The sequence below is a fragment of the Vigna unguiculata genome, chromosome 1, assembly GCF_037176805.1.
Source record: "Vigna unguiculata cultivar grain cowpea cultivar isolate G323 ecotype 2 chromosome 1, ASM3717680v1, whole genome shotgun sequence".
Classification (NCBI taxonomy): Eukaryota; Viridiplantae; Streptophyta; class Magnoliopsida; order Fabales; family Fabaceae; genus Vigna; species Vigna unguiculata.
Genome location: NC_140792.1, coordinates 45,501,922 through 45,520,201, shown reverse-complemented (window position 1 = coordinate 45,520,201; position 18,280 = coordinate 45,501,922). Strand labels below are relative to the sequence as shown.

Sequence of the window (18,280 nt, the reverse complement as noted above, 5' to 3'; positions counted from 1 at the left end):
CATCATACATCTCCATTCAAAAAATAAAACAAAACTTACACTGAAGTAAGTTTAATAGTATTTAAAATTAAGCAATTCAACTATGAAACTATTTGAAGCTAAATATAACTTATTCAATAATTAGTATACAAGGATATAACCTACTTTAGAAGTCTTTCCTCTAGGGATGACAACGGGGCGGGGCGGGGCGGGTACGGGTATCATGATCCCATCCCCATCCCCATAATAAAAATTCATCTCCATCCCCATCCCCAAACCCAACGGGTATACAACTTTTGACCCATCCTCATCCCCACCGGGTAACGAGTATTTTCTTATACCCATACTCATACCCATTTTTTTATTGTTCCATATATCAATTAAATATTTTTTATAAAAAAAATTTAAAAATCACACCAACGGAATTATGATACTATCAAAATATTCAATATTAAAATAACATACTCTTTTTGATTTTCATGATGTCAAATATTAAGAAAAATATTATAATAGTATAAATCTCAAATTAAAGTATCAAATAACAACTAAATAAAATTCAAATAATTATATAAAAGCTAAAAAATTACACATTACTAAAATTTTATAATAACCAAAATATTTATTAATTTTACAAATGATCAGTGGTTTCATTTGCATTCGATCCACCTACACATAGAAAAAAAATGAAAAATTAGATATGATATAATAATTGAAATTGAAAATTTTAATTACTAGAATATAATGTACCTTCTTCATCAGATTCATTATCATAAAGGAGTAAAGATAATTAAATGTGTGACCCAAATTTGAGAATATCCATTTGAACATCACATAACGGAAAAAAAAAATGTATAATTAAGATTATGATAAAAGGAAAAGTACCTTGAAGATCTGCTTAAACCTTAAAGAACAAACCAAACAATTAAAAGAGAGTAAAAAAGTGTATAACCAAAGTAACAAAAAGAAGAGCTACAAAATAAGAGTCAAACATTTTCATGAAAATAAATAAATAAATAAAGATAATCAAATGTGTAACCTAAAAATTATTTCATAGAATGAAATTGAGGAACACCTATTTGAACATAACCATGTACAGAGAGTAAAAATTATGTAATAAGAAGAAGAAAAATTACCTTCAAAATTAAATCTTGAAAAACAAACCAGACAATTGAGAGAGTAAACAAAGTGTATAACAAAAAACAAAGAGAATGAGAAATATGTTATATATATATATATATATATATATATATATATATATTATATTATATTATATTATATTATATATTATATTACTATGTATATATATATATTATATGTGTGGATATCTTATGTTTATATATATATAATTATTTATATATATTATATTATATTATATATTATATTATTATTACTATGTATATATATTATATGTGTGGATATCTTATGTTTATATATATATATATATATATATATATATATATATTTATAGATATATATTTATTTTAAGTATATATTATATTATATTATATAATAATATAAATATAATAATATATATTATATTATTATGTATATATATTATATGTATATACGTAGATATTTTATGCTTTTATTTATATATATATATATATATATATATATATATTTCTTTTAAATTTTTATAAATTTGTAATGTTATAAATTTGTTTATAAAAGATCTCACTAGTTAAATGATTAATTTGTTTTATACGTATATATTATATATATTATATTATATTATTATGTATATATATTATATGTATATTATATTATATTATATTATATTATATTACATGTATACGTGTAAATATATATATATATATATAAAAGTATATTTTATTTATATGTATATATACTATATTATATTATATTATATTATATTATATTATATTTTATGTGTAAATATATTATTTATTTATATATATTTTTTAGATTATTTAATAAATTATAAATAGTTTAGTAATTTAAGCGGGGACGGGTATTTGGGCGGGTATATATATATCACATCCCCATCCCCAGTTGAAAATTTCGGGTATTACCCATACCCATACCCATACCCAGTCAAAGCGGGGATTCCCCGTCAAAACAGGGACGGGTTCGGGTGATACCCACGGGCACGGGTTTATTTGCCATCTCTACTTCCCTCCCTTTCCAATTTCCCAAAGGGAGAATTCTTATACTCCAAATTACACTCCAAATTATTCTAAGAAATAATCTATAAAATATAATAACTATTAAAAAAAAAATTCCAAACTATTTGGGATGATAAAAAATAATCAATCACTTTAAATTATTTGTAATTAACTACCTATTTGGAAGCACCACTAGATTGACACCTAAAACAAATGATTCAGTGAAGATAAGAACAAATATCTTGAAAACAAAATTAGATGCACTGTTTTTTCTTTTTTCTTTTAATTCGTGGGAATAGTAGAATCACTTGCAATTTTTTTCCTGATTATATAGATTTTGTGTTCCGTCAAATGATAATTATGAAAATTTATAAACAGTGGTAAAAGAGGATAATAAGGGCCACATGTTAATCTCTTTACAAATAACTTTAATTTCATAACTTAAATTGAAAAATATAAATTGAAAAAATCAAATTGTAACTTTTTTTAATCATTAAATTTTGTCTTATTAATAATTTTATTCTAATTACTTAATTTAAAAATGACTAATAAAAATTATTAATAATGAGTAGTGGGTGTCTACAAATACAATACCATAATATTTATATCGTCTCTCTATCAAATATCAAATAAGTAATTAAAATATTTGGGCTTATTATTAGCATATATCTATTAAAAAAATTAAACTCAATATATATTATAAATTTTATTCACGAATACGGTCATTGAATTTTTTTAATCAGTAAAATGGTAACTATTTTAGAGTTCAGATGATGATTATTTAAAAGTAAATAAATATCTAGGATGAAATTTGATTCGATCTATGCAATATAATAAGATGTGAATTAACACATTTAGTTATTCAACAAGTTTGTCAATATTTGTGTACAATGAATCTAATTCTAAGGCATAACGGAAAGTGAATATTAATTATATGTGTATGCATGTATTTATAACTTATTCACATACTCAACAAACTAAACTATCAACTACCACCACCCTTTAAAATGTCCACACATACCACTAGAGTTTTCCTAATTATTTTACAAAATGATTTTTGAAAATATAAAATTCAAAACAATATCACATAGTTATTTATTTTGCTGATAAAAAGAAAGACATAGTTATTTATCTAAGTAGTATGAAATACCATTTCTCTCTTTTCTCGAGTCAATGTAAATCTTCATTATTATTTTTTAACAATTACCATAAAGTTCGTTATGACTTATTTCTTATTTATGAAAATACAAATATTTACGAATCGAACAAAGAAAAAAAGATAACAGTTAATGTGCAGTCAACTTTTGAAAAGATAAACAAACATGAACAAAACTTTCTTTGGCTGATTAGACAGATGAAGAAATTGAATTCATGGTCCCAAATTAATTATACGCAGTTGTGTCAGCACAACGGATCAAACAGATGATGAAAATCTGTGTTCGCAATTTACCAAGCACGATAATTTTGATGTTCACCTCTTCTGAAAAAAAACATATTAATAAAAATGGTAGCTTCTTCTTTCTTTTCAATTCAGTGTGTTACAACTACAGGGTTAAAATCATCATCATCATCATGAAGTAGCCACCAAAACTGGGTTAAATACAGTGTTTAAGGTTGTCAGCATATCGTAGTCATTGGTTAATAGTCCATAACCAGTTCATCAGATATATATGCATATAATTATAATCTTATAACGAAAGATTTAAGTCTAAATGCTCACTTCTTTTGTCTTTCTCTTCACCATTTTGTTCCTCAGTGGGCACCAATTGTGTTGCATCTTGCAAATCTTCTTTCTTTTCGTCTCTGAGTTCTTTGTTTGAAGGACCTGCAAGATCATGATGATGAGAACCTGAAGCTTTACCACTCTCAGGCATTATTTGTCCACAATCAATGAAGTCTTCTACTTCAAACTTTGGGTTCCAAATACTCTTTTCCCTTTCTCCATCCATCTTCTTATTCTCCTTGTAGAGTCGATCGCGAACATCTTTTGTCCTCTTTATCAAGGCAAAGAACCTTTCCATCTTCTGCTCCTCATTTTCTTCTTCATTTTCTATTTTCCTCTTCCTTCTTTCTCCCTCCATGCTCCTCAATTAACCAACGTATAACAAATTGAAGCGAAATAAGAGCTGTTTTAGATGTTAAAGAGGAAAAGAAAAAACAAGAGGAACTGATACGGAGAAGACTATGGTGCTAGTTCCCTGTACAGAGATGCATTAAGAGAAAAAGAAACACGAGAGAAAAGGAAAAAGAAGTTTGAGAACGTCATGTCATATATTGGAAGGTGATGATGATGATGATGATGATGAACAATAATAGCAGAAGAAAGAGGCAAAGTGAAGAAGAGCATGAATAAGAATTGGACCCAAAATAATTAATAGGCCTCACTGTAAGTTGAGATCTGACATGAACTTGCTCTAGTCAACCGAAGAACCATGGAAATTGCTCAATCAATTCAATGAACTCAAACCGTGTTAATTGACTCACAAGAGAGGTCAATACTAGCGTGTTATTTTATTTATTACCCACATTATTGGATTGACACTAATGCCCTCCGATATCTATTTTCATCCATGTAAAATAGCTATCTACTTTGTTTATGATTACTACTTATCACAAAATTGACTAACCAACCTCTAATCATCTTAAACTTGAAGTTAGCTAATGAAATAGGTTTAAAATTCTCCGTCGTGTTCTTCAGGGACAAGATTAACAAGGCTAAAAGTTATAAAGTTGGCTTAACGGTTAAAGTGAAAAAAGAAGAGCAGAAAAGGTTATAGGTTCAACTCTGTCGTTAACACTTAAGAGTTTAGATAATGATATTTTGACTACTAAATTTTAACAACTTTCTTTTACAACATGAAATGTTATCTTTTAAGTAGTTTTGAAATATTAAAAATGAAAAAACAAATAAATGAAAAGTCATTTAAAAAATGACACCTCATATTATAAGAAAAAGTTGTCAAAATTTAATATTCAAAAAATTATTTTCCTGAGAGTTATAAGATTAATTTAGTGAGATTGAAAAGCAGAATAAAAAGATTGTAATTCAACTTCCTCACTGAACTAACATAATACTAACAACTAAGATTTGTCCGATAAACAATAATGAGTAAAGTTATAAGTGGGGTTAGTAATGCTGCATAGAGAAGCAACCCACTTCACCTCTGCCATAGATGGTAGGAAGATCAGTGTTGCATTGGCATTATCATTGACTTCATTAGGAATGGCCTCAGCAACCAAGTCATTCTTTATGTATTCTTTAGCAACATAAAAGTATTGACAACATGATCAATGTTTTCATCATCAACAGAAAAATATAAAGGAAAAGTATTTGACAACATAAAAAAATATTCTTGGTGGCTTGTTTAATCTTACCAATCTTGTGAAAATATTTAGTGTTACTGTACCCTCAACATGCCAAGAAACACGGGTTCTCTCTTAACAAAACTCATATTTAATTAAGCCAACTCTATATTTTTCAAGGCTTGTTGTTCCTGGTTCATATGATCGTCACTGGCAGTACCATAATCAATGGAGGACTGAATCTCCTTCGCATCGAAGAATTAACTCAATCTTGAACCTTGCCAAAAATCTCGCAATTCCAAATTGTAAATTTCTCCTTAATCTCCTTTAATGTTCGGGATAAGATCAATATACATAAGACAAATGGTATCCTGAATTACATATTTAGAATCCATACATTTAGTTACGTGAAAATTGGTTTACTAAAAATCTTGTTAAGGCTGTTAGTTTATTTGAGACCATCTTGTGGTTTAAGAATGTTTGTCTTGACCAATGCATTTGTTTTCATCAATACATTTGTATGCCATCATATATACTGTTTACCCACATCATACCTTAATTTCTTCTTCTGTTTGTATCATCTTAGGAGTTCGACTAAGTGACGTTTTATGTTTAATAAGCACCATTACTTGTCTTTTTCGTTCGTTAATTTAGGCGTGATTTATGAAAGAGAGTTATGATAATTATGTTGTATAGAAACTTGTATTAATAGTTTTTTCAAGTGGGAATTATTGTTCAATTGTCTTCTTACTACATCCGATAGTCTCACATTAATTAGAAGTTGAGAATAAGACAGTTTAAATATCCTTTTCCTCCTGAGACACTTTTTAAAGATAAAATCATGATGAAATTGACACACATTGACGTTCACCGTATGAATGAATAGATAAATAAGTGATGAATGAGATCAAAACATTAGCATTCACCACCGTGGAAGAGAATAGGTAAATAAGTGATGAGTCATTATTACTATTTATGAGAAAATCTATTTATAGAAAAATAAGATTTAAATAGAACACATTAAATGAAAAAATATATCGCATTTGAAAAAGGAAATCCAAAAATTTATTATTGTAATATTTTAAGTTGGTAATGATGTAATATATTATTTATTCAACGCTTGACATCTAAGCAATTTAGAGCCATAAAACATATTCCAAGCATTCCTTTCAACACGACACAAAACCAAGGTCCAAGATTGTACATGATCAAAATTTACCAGAAAGCTCATCTTTAAGACATATATAACACATTGTATTGACTGAGTTTATGAAAAAGAATGGAGGTTAACTTTTGTAGGACCACTCTGGATTTTTTTGTTAGCTATGCCCCAGACATTCCGATATGTTGCTCCATTTTTTTCATCCAAAGATGACCCTAATAAATGAATTTATAAATGGAAATCTAAATCATGATTCTCTTCCTTTTGAATCACAATTTCATTCACAAGTCCCCCTCCAAACTTTGTTTTAAGAAGATTAAATATCTTCGCATAAAATAATTATATTTAACTCAGTCGAGTCAATTTATTAAGTTACAATATGGATATTGGTATTATGTATAAATCTATTTAAAATAATAAAATAATTATAAAATGCAAATTGAAAAAATATGTGTTTTCCATTATATATCCCAAAATAAATAAATTACTAAATTGTTTTTTTATATTATTATATAATCATTAAAAATATTTTTTTATAAAATATGCAACATCAAGTTGTCTTGATAATAAAATATTCTCAAAATATTATTTTTGAAAGATGAATGTATGAAAAGGGGGGAATGAATAGAGTTGAAGAAAAAGTCATAAAAGTGAGGGTAGGATGGTAAGTTGACGTAGAAAAGAGACTTTGATAGAAAGAATAAGCATGTAGATGCATCTTTTCTACGTCACCCCATAACGTAATATTTCCCCATTTCCACCTCAATAATGCTGTGTTTTTTCATAATTTATTGTATAAAAAATATATTAAAGACTTATTTGTGTTTATATGTTATGAAAATTATTTATGTGGTACAAATTATGTTTATTTTTCTAAGAATTAGTTGGATTAGTGAGAAATCACAAATTAGCTTAATCTTTCATTAAGTAAATTGGAAAAAGAAATTGTGATGAGAAAAAAAAGTTAATAATTTTGTTTTATTAGAGAGAGAAATATTCCCTGAAGAATACTTTAGATTGGTCAACATATGAAAATGGAGATGGACCCCATAAAAAACATATCATGAAAAACTTATCCTGAATTAATGATGCATGTCTGGACCCAATGATGCAGTATTATTTATAATCAGGTTTGAAATCAGCTTCTTTATACTCCTAATAGAGTATGCTACATCCCCAACTACTTAATCTTTGTAATTATGTCCAATAAAAAAGCAATTACAAGAAAAGATATGTTAAGAAAACATAAACAGCATCTAATGTTTTCTTTATTTAACTTTATGGTATCTTACAACAAGATTTGAAATTAATTTTCATAATTTAACATCTCATGCGCACGTTAAAAATGACATTTATTAGAAAATTTTTAATGTAATATATTGAGTATTTTTGTATTATTTCTAATCGGAACTAAAGTTTGACCTTAGAAAACTCATAATTTGATATTTTTATAATATAAAGGACAAGTAGAGATTGAAACTACTTATTAGGTAGTGAAATTTTAAGTTTTTTTTTAAATGTTTACATTTTATCCTGATTATTTAATGAAACTGTTAGCAGTTAATTGAGGGCACTAAGTAAAATAAAAATAATGTTTATTTTTTTAACAAAATAAAATAGTGCTTTCGATAAAAAAAACATTTTACTCGTAGATTTTTTTAATGAACGGCCTTACTACACTAGTTAGTATAAGATGCTTTATTTAGTCATGTTTGCAACTTGGATTTTATTAATTTGTGAATTCTAGATGGGAAAACGCAAAGAACAAATCTTCCTTATTATTTTCTTTTTTTGTTGAGTGGGCCAATTTCAATTCTGTGTGGGAACAAATTGAACTTTTGCCCATAAGGTTTTTTGTTTTTTTTAGGAAACAAATCACAATGATATAGGATAGGCTTATTCTAAGACGACTTGACTCAATAGTTTAAGAATTGCGTTAATAACTAATTTTTAATATATTTTACTATTTTTTATTGAAAATTTAAATAACAAGTGAAACAAACTTTATAATTTTGAATAAATTTCGGTCAATAAAAAAATGTTAAAAATATATTATGTATTATATAATATATTCATCATCACGATGAAGACGAAGAACAATAAATTGTGGCCCCATGGTGGAATGGAGCAAGAATCATCCATGTGCTGTCCAGTGCCATTTTGATATGAAATTCTCTCCATATTTAAATTCTATATTTATATTTCTTTCTAGAGACTAGATGAGCCACATTCTTGAATGAACCAATGAGTAACATTGATCAATATGTATAGGGAAAAATATAGATACACAATTTTCGTTATATTAAATTTTTTTGCCTTGATTGAAGGGTAATAAAGATAAACATATTTCTGTATATGCTTGATTTTGACGAAATATTAACAACAACAAAAAAAACTATATTGTTATAAAAGAAAATCAAGATTTGACTTATGCATGACCATTTAAGGGTTTAGGATGAATAACCATCCAACCAAGTTGTTAAGAATCTCATTACCACTTTACTTTTCTAATAAAACAAAAGAAAATCTTTACATGTTTTCACGGTTAGAAAAAACAATAATTCAAATAAAAATCATAATAAGAGTGAATAATCAACTTATAACTTCACACAAAAGTGAAATATTTTGTTTTACTCCAAAAATTAATCAGTAAATGCGGTTCAATACTGAATATATATAAATATATATGTGGTTGTTCACTTGTTCTCCTTGCTTTGCTTTCCATCTCATTGTTTTCCTTGGACTTGTTTGATTTTTTTCTTTCAAGAAGATATGCAATTGTCAACAAGAAAATATTAAACAGTTGAAATTTATTTCAAAATCCTTAACACGGTCTAGATAGTCCTTGTGGGGTAGGTAACTTAAGACTAAAAAATATTAAATAACTTTTTGGTCCATATATAAAATTTCGACACAGTTCCCAAGTCTTTCATGTTTTCAATTTGTGACAGTTTTACACTGTCAGAAAGCCATCATATAAGTGATAAAACATTAAAATTTTGTTTATATAGACAGTTTTTAAGTATGGAGAGACAAAAACAAAAAATTAGTACAAATTATAAAGACCAAAAAGATTAATTAAATCTAAACAAAACTAGGAGAGTTGTTATTAATCCTCTACCCAACGGACACCATGTTTTGCCCAAAGGTAGTATGCCCCGACAGGACCTCGACCCCCCATCTCATAAAGCTCCACTGATATGTTTTCTTTGTCTATCTCATTCAGAATTGGAGTTAGAATGTTCCATGCTGCTTCCAGTTCATCACTTCTCATAAACAAATGGTTGTCTCCATCAATGACATCAAGAAGAAGTTGCTCATACGAATCTGGAACCTCCATGTTGTACCTTAAACATTAATAATCAATGTAACATGAAGGAATGGTTAGCAACTAGCATCACTCTGTCGAAGTTTGATGCACACAAATAGTCCAACGTTTAAGTGCTGCTTACTTGTCCTTGTAAAGCAAATTTAGTTCTGAAGAGTCCAGTTGCAAGCCTAGTCCTGGAACCTTGTTGTTAACTCTCACCAAAATAGCTTCATCAGGAACATCACGGAGAATGAGCTCATTCACAGCACGGTCCATGTTATGCCCCATGCACTCACGGTACACATTACCCGGAACATTTCGGAATTGAATCCGTATCTCCATTCTGCATTACCATATTTTCTAACATTTTAGGGCATAAAAAGTAGATATCTAACAAAAATTGACGCAGAAGATGACGATTTTACTGGTGTTTGATGAGTCCCAAGCCTGTTTTAATAAAAAATGGCACACCATCCCACCGTGCATTGTCAATGTATAGTGCAGCAGCAAAATAAGTAGGTGTCAGACCATTTAAGCATGTGTCAACTTTGGCTCCACCACTTGCCTTATATTGCCCAAGAATCACATCCTTAGGCTCCAATTTGCGAATTGATCTCAAAACCTTGACCTGAAAAAGAAGGTTGTTACCAAAACTCCTGACTGATAATGAGAAAATAATGCCTCTTTCAAGTTGTCATTTGTAACAAACAACAATAATAACTAGACAAAAAGTTGTCCTTACTCCGTAACAAATATTAATAAAGTATTAGTGCATTTTTGTTGCAGCATAGTTAAGTATGTTTTAGATTCACTACTTTGTAATTTATCCTTTTCTGCATAAGGTCATTCATTCTTCTTACTTCATTGCTTCTTTATCTTGAAGTCAATGAATAAAGTGAAGAAGCAGAAGGCATGGAATAGTGGAAGGACTAAATTTCACAGAAAAGTTGTCTGTGGATCTAGCAACTGAGCACTACAATACTTGTCTGGGAAAATACCCATTACTCACAATACTTGATAGTCAGTGAAGTAGAAATGAATTTCTCAACCTAGGATAAAAAAGGATCTTAGTTATGAATTAGATGTAATTCAGGTTTGGATTGAATTCAAGCTTCTTCCCTCAATGAATGATCAGTTCTATTTTTAATGCCTTCTTGAAGTTGCCCTATATGAAGTAACTGGATGATCAAGCTTACAACTGGGAAATTGTATGACAATGCGACAATCATCATGTCTACCATAGATCTATGTACAGATGAAGGGAAGAAGCTGTAATCATTCCCAAATGACATCTTAATTATTCTAGCCTTCTTAAATTATGACCAATCCAAGGAAATCAATAATCAAAATTGACAAAAATATGATTTTGAGTTTGACTTACAACTTGTAGTTCAACCATCCTTCGAATTGAGTTTGAAAGAAATGTAACCACAGTTTATCCAAGCATGAAAAATGTTGAAATCAAATTCCTTCTCATTTACTTAGAATTTAATGAATATGCTCTGTCAGTGTGAATATGTTTACAATATCAAGCATCAGCTAATTAAAAAAATCGTTGATATGATTGTTAAGGTAGTTACATAAAAGTCAAGAAAATCTGTTTTCTCTTTTTACTTAATTAAAGAAACAAGAGAAATATGTTAATACTATACCTTTTAATGCAACCTAAATTATTGATTGATTTTTACCGGGGCTCACAAAATCTTATGAATCCCATACCCTGTTTTTATGAGCCTTACACAATAGTTTGAGTTCCAATACAATTCAACTTATAATAACAACGTATATGAAAGAGTATTTTGATTCCAATAGAATTGATGACATTAATCTTCTTGACATGATATTTTGGGTACTCTTTATTTCTTATTTGACTAGGCCTTGCTGAAAGTAAACATAAGGTGTGTTATGGAGCTTATAATCCGTAATCTGTGGAGTACCTTTTCATTTCGAATATCTTCTCCATCAAGGCTTACTGGTGGTTCCATGGCAAGCAATGCAATTGTTTGGAGAATGTGACTATGAACAATATCACGGATAATCCCATAGCCACTGAAATATCTGCATAGGTAATAAAGGACCAAGTATAATTATATAATAAACATCTACTTGTGGAGGAAAAAGTTGTTCTTGTTCATGCATATTCAATACAGAATGATGCATCGCATTATATTTACTCAAATGACACCATGGTCACTAAGATCACCTTCCTGGATGCTTGGTCAGGTCCTCTGATAAAATGACCTGCAGTGGTTTAATAAACCAATTTGATTACAAACATTAAATGAAATAGAAGACATTTAAATTTACAATAAAAATGCAGAAATTCAGGCATGGTAAATCAGATTAAATGAGGGACACTGACCTGTACATTGTCTATGTAAGTACGACTCCAAAGTGGCTCAAAAACTAGATTTGAAAACCTTAAAACTGTGAGATTTTCAATGAGATTCCTTCCTAGAAGATGATCAATCCTAGCAACAGAGTAACATGAATCATTAATTTATGTAACAGTACTTTAGTCTGTCTGCGTGCATGAAAAAATACCTATATATTTGCCTTTCCTCAAAGTTTGAAAGAAGATATTGTGTCATCCTATAGGAAGAAAGTGCATCAAAGCCAAATGGCTTCTCAAATATTATGCGATTCCATCCTGTTTGAGTCTGAGCAGTGCTAGAAAGACAAGCCGTAACATCTAAAACTGCTTCTTGTGGCACAGAAAGGTAGAATATCCTGTTGGTTTTGGATCCTCCCTGAGGTAGATAACAAGCTGTAACACAATCAGATACCAAAGGATATACAATTTGTGAAAGAGTTTACAGGCAGGAACTCATTTGAGACAAAAAAGAACTCTCTTATATCCCAGTGATATTTATCCAAAGTTACCTCAATTTGCTCCATTCGGGCATTCAGCATGGACATCCCATATTTATTGTCACAGCCTCCATTGATATGATATGTTCTACGGAGGAAAGCATCTAATTTGTCCTCACAATTCTCTCTGAGTTTTTGCATTTCACATTAGTCAACAAGCTAGAATGCCATACAATAATAGGACAATGGGAAAAAATGCAACTGGACATTATTCTTTTATTCTCAACTCTCAAGCGAGAAAGACGTATATTGAGGGAAATTAATCAATGTAATTACATTTTTAGAATTAGATAACTAGACACAAAATGTTTACTTGAAAAATAAACTTCCAGGAGACTTTTCTGCTATAAGTTGGGATTAAATTTTCTTAAATCATGACTTGGCAAGCAGTTTCCCAAGTTGATGAGTGTAAAATTCAGTGCTAAAGATTTGTCCATGAACAGAAAACAAGACATAGAAAGCAATAATTTAGGGATACGAAAACCATACTGATGATCAACTCGGCATGTTAATGTTGAAGCTATAATAGATCGCAGGTCTTCATCCGTTATATCCTTCCTTGAATACCCAAAAATGCCTACATTCTGCAGATATGGCAATTTGAATTTAATATTTTTACAATTGGAAAAAGGGTAAGATTCACTAGAAATTAGTAGTTTTGATATGTTCCAACTTCTTCAGAGTAGAAAAACAAAAGTGGAATAAAATTTCATACCAAAATCCAATATATAATGTTATTAACAATGGTATTCATTTTCAACAAAAAGGGATTCCGCCGTGGAAAGAAACAAAAAAAATTCAAGTCTCAGATTGAACAGAAGTAATGTCAGATAAGCAAGAGTTAATAAAGTTTTGTAAATGCAAGTTAGGCCTAAAATCTAAGACCGTGTTACAGTACTGGTGATTGCAGTTTAGGCCACTCACTATCAGGTGCGTCATGGTTATGGACAGATGAAACAACAATCTTAAAAATTAAAAAGGAGGCAATAAAAGGTGTTGTACCTCAGGAAGAAAGCCACTGTAGTAGAGGGCAAATAAAGCAGGGAAAATCTTACTCTTTGCCAGCTCACCGGTGGCTCCTATGACAGAAATGCAAAGTGAGGGTTTTCTGCTAACATCCATCGGAGTAGCAGACAAACCTGTCTGAAGCAAAGATGGAGAGTCCATGGAAGTGATCTTATCTGTGAGAACAAACATCATGAAAAAAACATGTTGCAAATTTTAAGACAGTTGATGACACGGGCGCAAAAATAACAAGAGAAGTGAATAATGGTAAATTAGAAGGCAACACACCATCAGGAGCACGGAGAATTGAGGATGAATCAGAAACTGGTCCCTTTTCATTTGATAAACCCGAGCTTTCCAAATTACTTTCGAAGCGAATTATATTCTTAGGTTGCTTTGGTGACTGAAATTGAAAGTTGAGTCTCTCAAGTACCCACAGTTTGAAGCCACGAAATCTTCGACACAAGCTTGTGCCGCCTCCAACATTCAGTGCAAGACGACCACGATAAGTTACTGAGTGGAAGTTATTTGATGCAACCTGTAACAATATTTAATTTAACCACTCTCGGAGCACTTGAAGCATCAAGTTTAGATTTTGAAAGAGATAAAAGAAACTTACTGTGTGTGGATTAGAGCAAAGATGTGGGTGTCTTTGGAATGCGAATGAAGAAGCTTCGGAGAACGGAAGCGAAGTTGAAGAGAAAGACACTGACATTGTTCGTGGGAATTTGTGTCTTCCTTCCTTCCTGGTATTCCGACACACATCAACGTGTCCGAGGTAATGCTTAGTTAGAGAGTGATCAAGGAAAGAACGGATGCAATCAGTGTTTGTAGTTTCGGATGCAGCGGAGTGGAGACACTGTGCTGCGCCGAACAAATGTGACTTTTTTTCGTATTATTTGGATAGTAAATTACATAAATATATAAATTATATATGTTTTATGAATTTAGATAAAAACAAAAATAAATTATAAATTCAATTCTTAAAAATCACGTATAATATTTACAACTTTTACAATTTTAAATGTTAACAGTAGTACTCGGTGACAGACTTTGAGAATGATAGATTAAAATATTAATATATTTTGAGTTTAAATATTAGGATATTGTTCAATTATCTTACAGAATAGGTCAAGATACAGGGAGTTTTAGGAACAGTATAAATAATTAAAACGAGAAAAATAAATTAAACTAATTAAATAAAAAGTTAGTCTATAAAAACTCAATGAGTATCTTGTTTTTAAGAAATAAAATTTCTATTTGAATATAGTAGTATAGAATTAGATGTTTCAAATGGAAATTTGGGTGGTGGTATCAATTTAGAAGAAAATGATTTCATTCATAATGTAGTGAATACAGTTTACTTAATGATTTTTTTTTATATAGTAAAAATTAAATACGAATTTTATCTTTATTTACGCCACCAAAGCAAGTGGCATCATTTCAAAATGGATAATATTTTAAATATCATGGTTGATTTTAAATTCTGCTATGATTAAATTGAACCTAATTTTATAGTTGGTCATTAAAGTCAAACTATAGTTAACCGATAGAGTTTTCTCATAGATAGCGTAGGTAGAAGCCCCTGTCAGACTGCAACACCATTGTCAATCTTTTTTTTTTTCAATTAAATTATTACTTTAGCCACCTACCAAACCTTAACGGCACAGCTAAGATTAATGTTTAGGTGAATTTAATTTAGCGTAAAATATTTTAAATCTCTGTCAAATAAGATATGTTGTACTGTAATTAGTTTCGAATGCTCATTTGAGTTTCAAATGCTTTTTTTTTAATTAACCACGTTTTTTAAGTAAGAAAACATGTGATTTGCCAATTTGTTGTAAAAATTTGTGGACCTCTCTTAATTCTCACCCAAACATAATTGGATCAAAGATATTGAGGAAAGGAATTTGATGATATTTTATCTTATTTTAAAACTATTTTATATTTCACTATGTATTTTACTGTAATTTGTTACTGAATTAAATTTGGTAGAATTTACATTTAATGCATGACAAAGTTGAAATGTGTACATTGTTGTTGGTCTTGAGATTAATACTATATGGAAGGTTTTTTTTTTTTTGCTTGTTTATAAATGGATGCTTGAATGGGTGAGTATGTTTGAATATCCAATCCTAACTATAAATAATAAAAAATGTAAATAAAAGTATGAAAAAAAAATTAAATTCTTCATTATGTAAATATAAGTTCCATTTTCAATATATTTTCTTTTGCTATATGCTGTAAATATAAGAAGAGGAAATTACTTATCTTAACTAGGCATAAGCGATTCCATCATTATTAAAAATGTCAAATCTTATAACCACAAAGCCTAATGATTACATTATAATAACATGCTATATGTTAGACAGTCACTTAATTTTTGTTATTCGCATTTATTTTTGGATTAAATATTATTATTTTAAAATTATTATAAAAAATGTATTTCATTTCCAAAGTAAATTATAGAGTATTTCGACCTGCACTTTATGAAAATTATGTGAAATATTATGGTGCTATTTAAAAATTATAATATATTTAATTGTGACACTATATTTGTCATATGAAAAACACTATGAATGTTTTGTCGAATAATAATTTACTTTATTTTGATTAAGTACAAGGATTAAATACTCTACAATTTAGTTAAAGAACAAAATACAACTTTTTATAATAATTTGGACAAAAAAATTATATTTAATATTTTAATTTTGTTACAAAACTAACGGTGAGATATATTTTTACCTTTTGAGAAAAGAATTACAAAGTGGATAGATTTAGAAAAATATAATATACTAGTAAGCTACTTTTTAAAATATGATTTTCAGTGGTAAATGTTGTATTTTAATATATTAGTTCATTTATCTATATTATATAACATTGAAATTTGGCTTAAAACATTATTCGAAGTAATAAGTATTAAAACACAATATTCGTATTTAAAAAAAAAGTAAATATAGAATTCTCCACAATGATAATATCAGATTAGAGATGGCAAATAAACCCGTCCCCGTGGGTATTGTCTGAACCCGTCCCCGTTTTGACGGGGAATCCCCGCATTGACTGGGTATGGGTATGGGTATGGGGAATCCCCGACTTTTTCAGTTGGGTATGGGAATGGGTATGGGGATGTACATATACCCGCCATAATACCCGTCCCTGCCATATCTCCATTCTCGTTTAAATTATTAAAATATTCACAATTAATCAAGTAACCCCTATATATATATATATTTTTTTCTATTTTTTTTTTCTTTTAATTATTTCATTTGTCATGAAACTCATTCTCATCTCCAATATATTTTTTATCTTATCATAACCTTTATGTAATTATGTTAAAATGATGTATGTTAATTAAAAAAAAATTATGCCTCACATTTGAATATTTATATTATTTTTTAATAATTTTATTTATTATAAATTTTTCTTTCACATGAGAATGTTTATACTCTCAATTTAAGATAATATAAAAAAAATTCTTTACTTATTATTATTATTAATTTTTGTTTAATTTGAAGAACTCTTTTGTTTCATTAAAATAATTTTCGTTATTTTTCAACCATTAATTATATGTTAATATTTGAAAAGCTTTCTTAATTCTCTAAGATATTTTTCGTCTTATCATACCTTAGTTATACATTTGATTTCCTTTGTGTGATTTTTTTCGATAGTCTCTCAAATTATTTCTAAAACACACATTTGTTAGTTTTTTAATATTTTTATTTATTTTTTTTATTTTCATCATGTAGAATAATATTTCGATATATTCTATCTAATTATTTTTTATTTTATAACTCATTATTAATCATAATGTAATTTTTTCACTTTAAATTCTGTTTGAAGTGGTTAAAATTTTATATATATATATATATATATATATATATATATATATAATGATATTTAGGAATAGTATATGATAATTCACTACAAGAAAAACATGAAATGGTGACTGATTTAGTCAGTAACCCATATCAGTTACTATTTTTCGTCATTGGTGGTAGTAGTTGATTTATTGTCTGAATCAATGACTAAATTAGTGACCGATTCAATGATCGAATCTGTACTTGATTTAGTGACCAATTTAAATACTAATTTATATGTAATTTAATGACAAATTTTTTGTTCACTAATGATATTTCTATTTAATTTTAACCACTTCAAACATAATTTAATAATTAGTTCTGTAAGGTATTTTTCATTTTATCATACCTTAATTATACATTTGATTTCCTTTGTGCGATTTCTTTCGATAGTCTCTCAAATTATTTCTAAAACACACATTTGTTAGTCTTTTAATATTTTTATTTATTGTTTATTTTCATCATGTAGAATAATATTTCGATATATTCTATCTAATTATTTGTTATTTTATAACTCACTATTAATCATACTGTAATTTTTTCCACTTTAATTGTATAAATAACTTTTATTTACTACAATATAAAAATTTAATGTAATTGCTATGAATATTTTTTTGTCACTATCCAACATATATTGAAGTTCAAAAGATACAAAATCTATGTC

General features: G+C 28.5%; 2 protein-coding genes across 2 annotated transcripts; both read right to left on the bottom strand.

The window, feature by feature from the left end:
• Positions 1–3,600: 3,600 nt before the first annotated feature.
• NIMIN-3 (NIM1-interacting 3) lies at positions 3,601–4,587 on the bottom strand. The gene has a single exon (XM_028061775.2). The coding sequence runs from the start codon at positions 4,184–4,186 to the stop codon at positions 3,794–3,796; it is 393 nt and encodes a 130-aa protein (XP_027917576.1). The 5' UTR covers positions 4,187–4,587; the 3' UTR covers positions 3,601–3,793.
• Positions 4,588–9,547: 4,960 nt separating this feature from the next.
• G6PD4 (glucose-6-phosphate dehydrogenase 4) lies at positions 9,548–14,622 on the bottom strand. The gene is made up of 12 exons (XM_028047217.1): positions 14,376–14,622; positions 14,045–14,294; positions 13,754–13,932; positions 13,241–13,335; positions 12,764–12,878; positions 12,425–12,630; positions 12,243–12,351; positions 12,084–12,121; positions 11,818–11,938; positions 10,306–10,508; positions 10,023–10,223; positions 9,548–9,917 (listed from the first exon to the last, which is right to left on the bottom strand). The coding sequence occupies exons 1-12, from the start codon at positions 14,469–14,471 to the stop codon at positions 9,680–9,682; spliced, it is 1,851 nt and encodes a 616-aa protein (XP_027903018.1). The 5' UTR covers positions 14,472–14,622; the 3' UTR covers positions 9,548–9,679.
• Positions 14,623–18,280: the final 3,658 nt, after the last annotated feature.

Excerpts from the sequence above, each read along its gene's own strand:
- G6PD4 (XM_028047217.1), bottom strand. The coding sequence starts at position 14,471 with ATGTCAGTGTCTTTCTCTTCAACTTCGCTTCCGTTCTCCGAAGCTTCT. Across the intron at positions 14,295-14,375 it reads TTTGCTCTAATCCACACACA|GTTGCATCAAATAACTTCCA; the intron begins GTAAGTTTCTTT and ends ATATTGTTACAG. Across the intron at positions 12,879-13,240 it reads ACATGCCGAGTTGATCATCA|AGAGAATTGTGAGGACAAAT; the intron begins GTATGGTTTTCG and ends GCAAAAACTCAG.
- NIMIN-3 (XM_028061775.2), bottom strand. The coding sequence starts at position 4,186 with ATGGAGGGAGAAAGAAGGAAGAGGAAAATAGAAAATGAAGAAGAAAAT.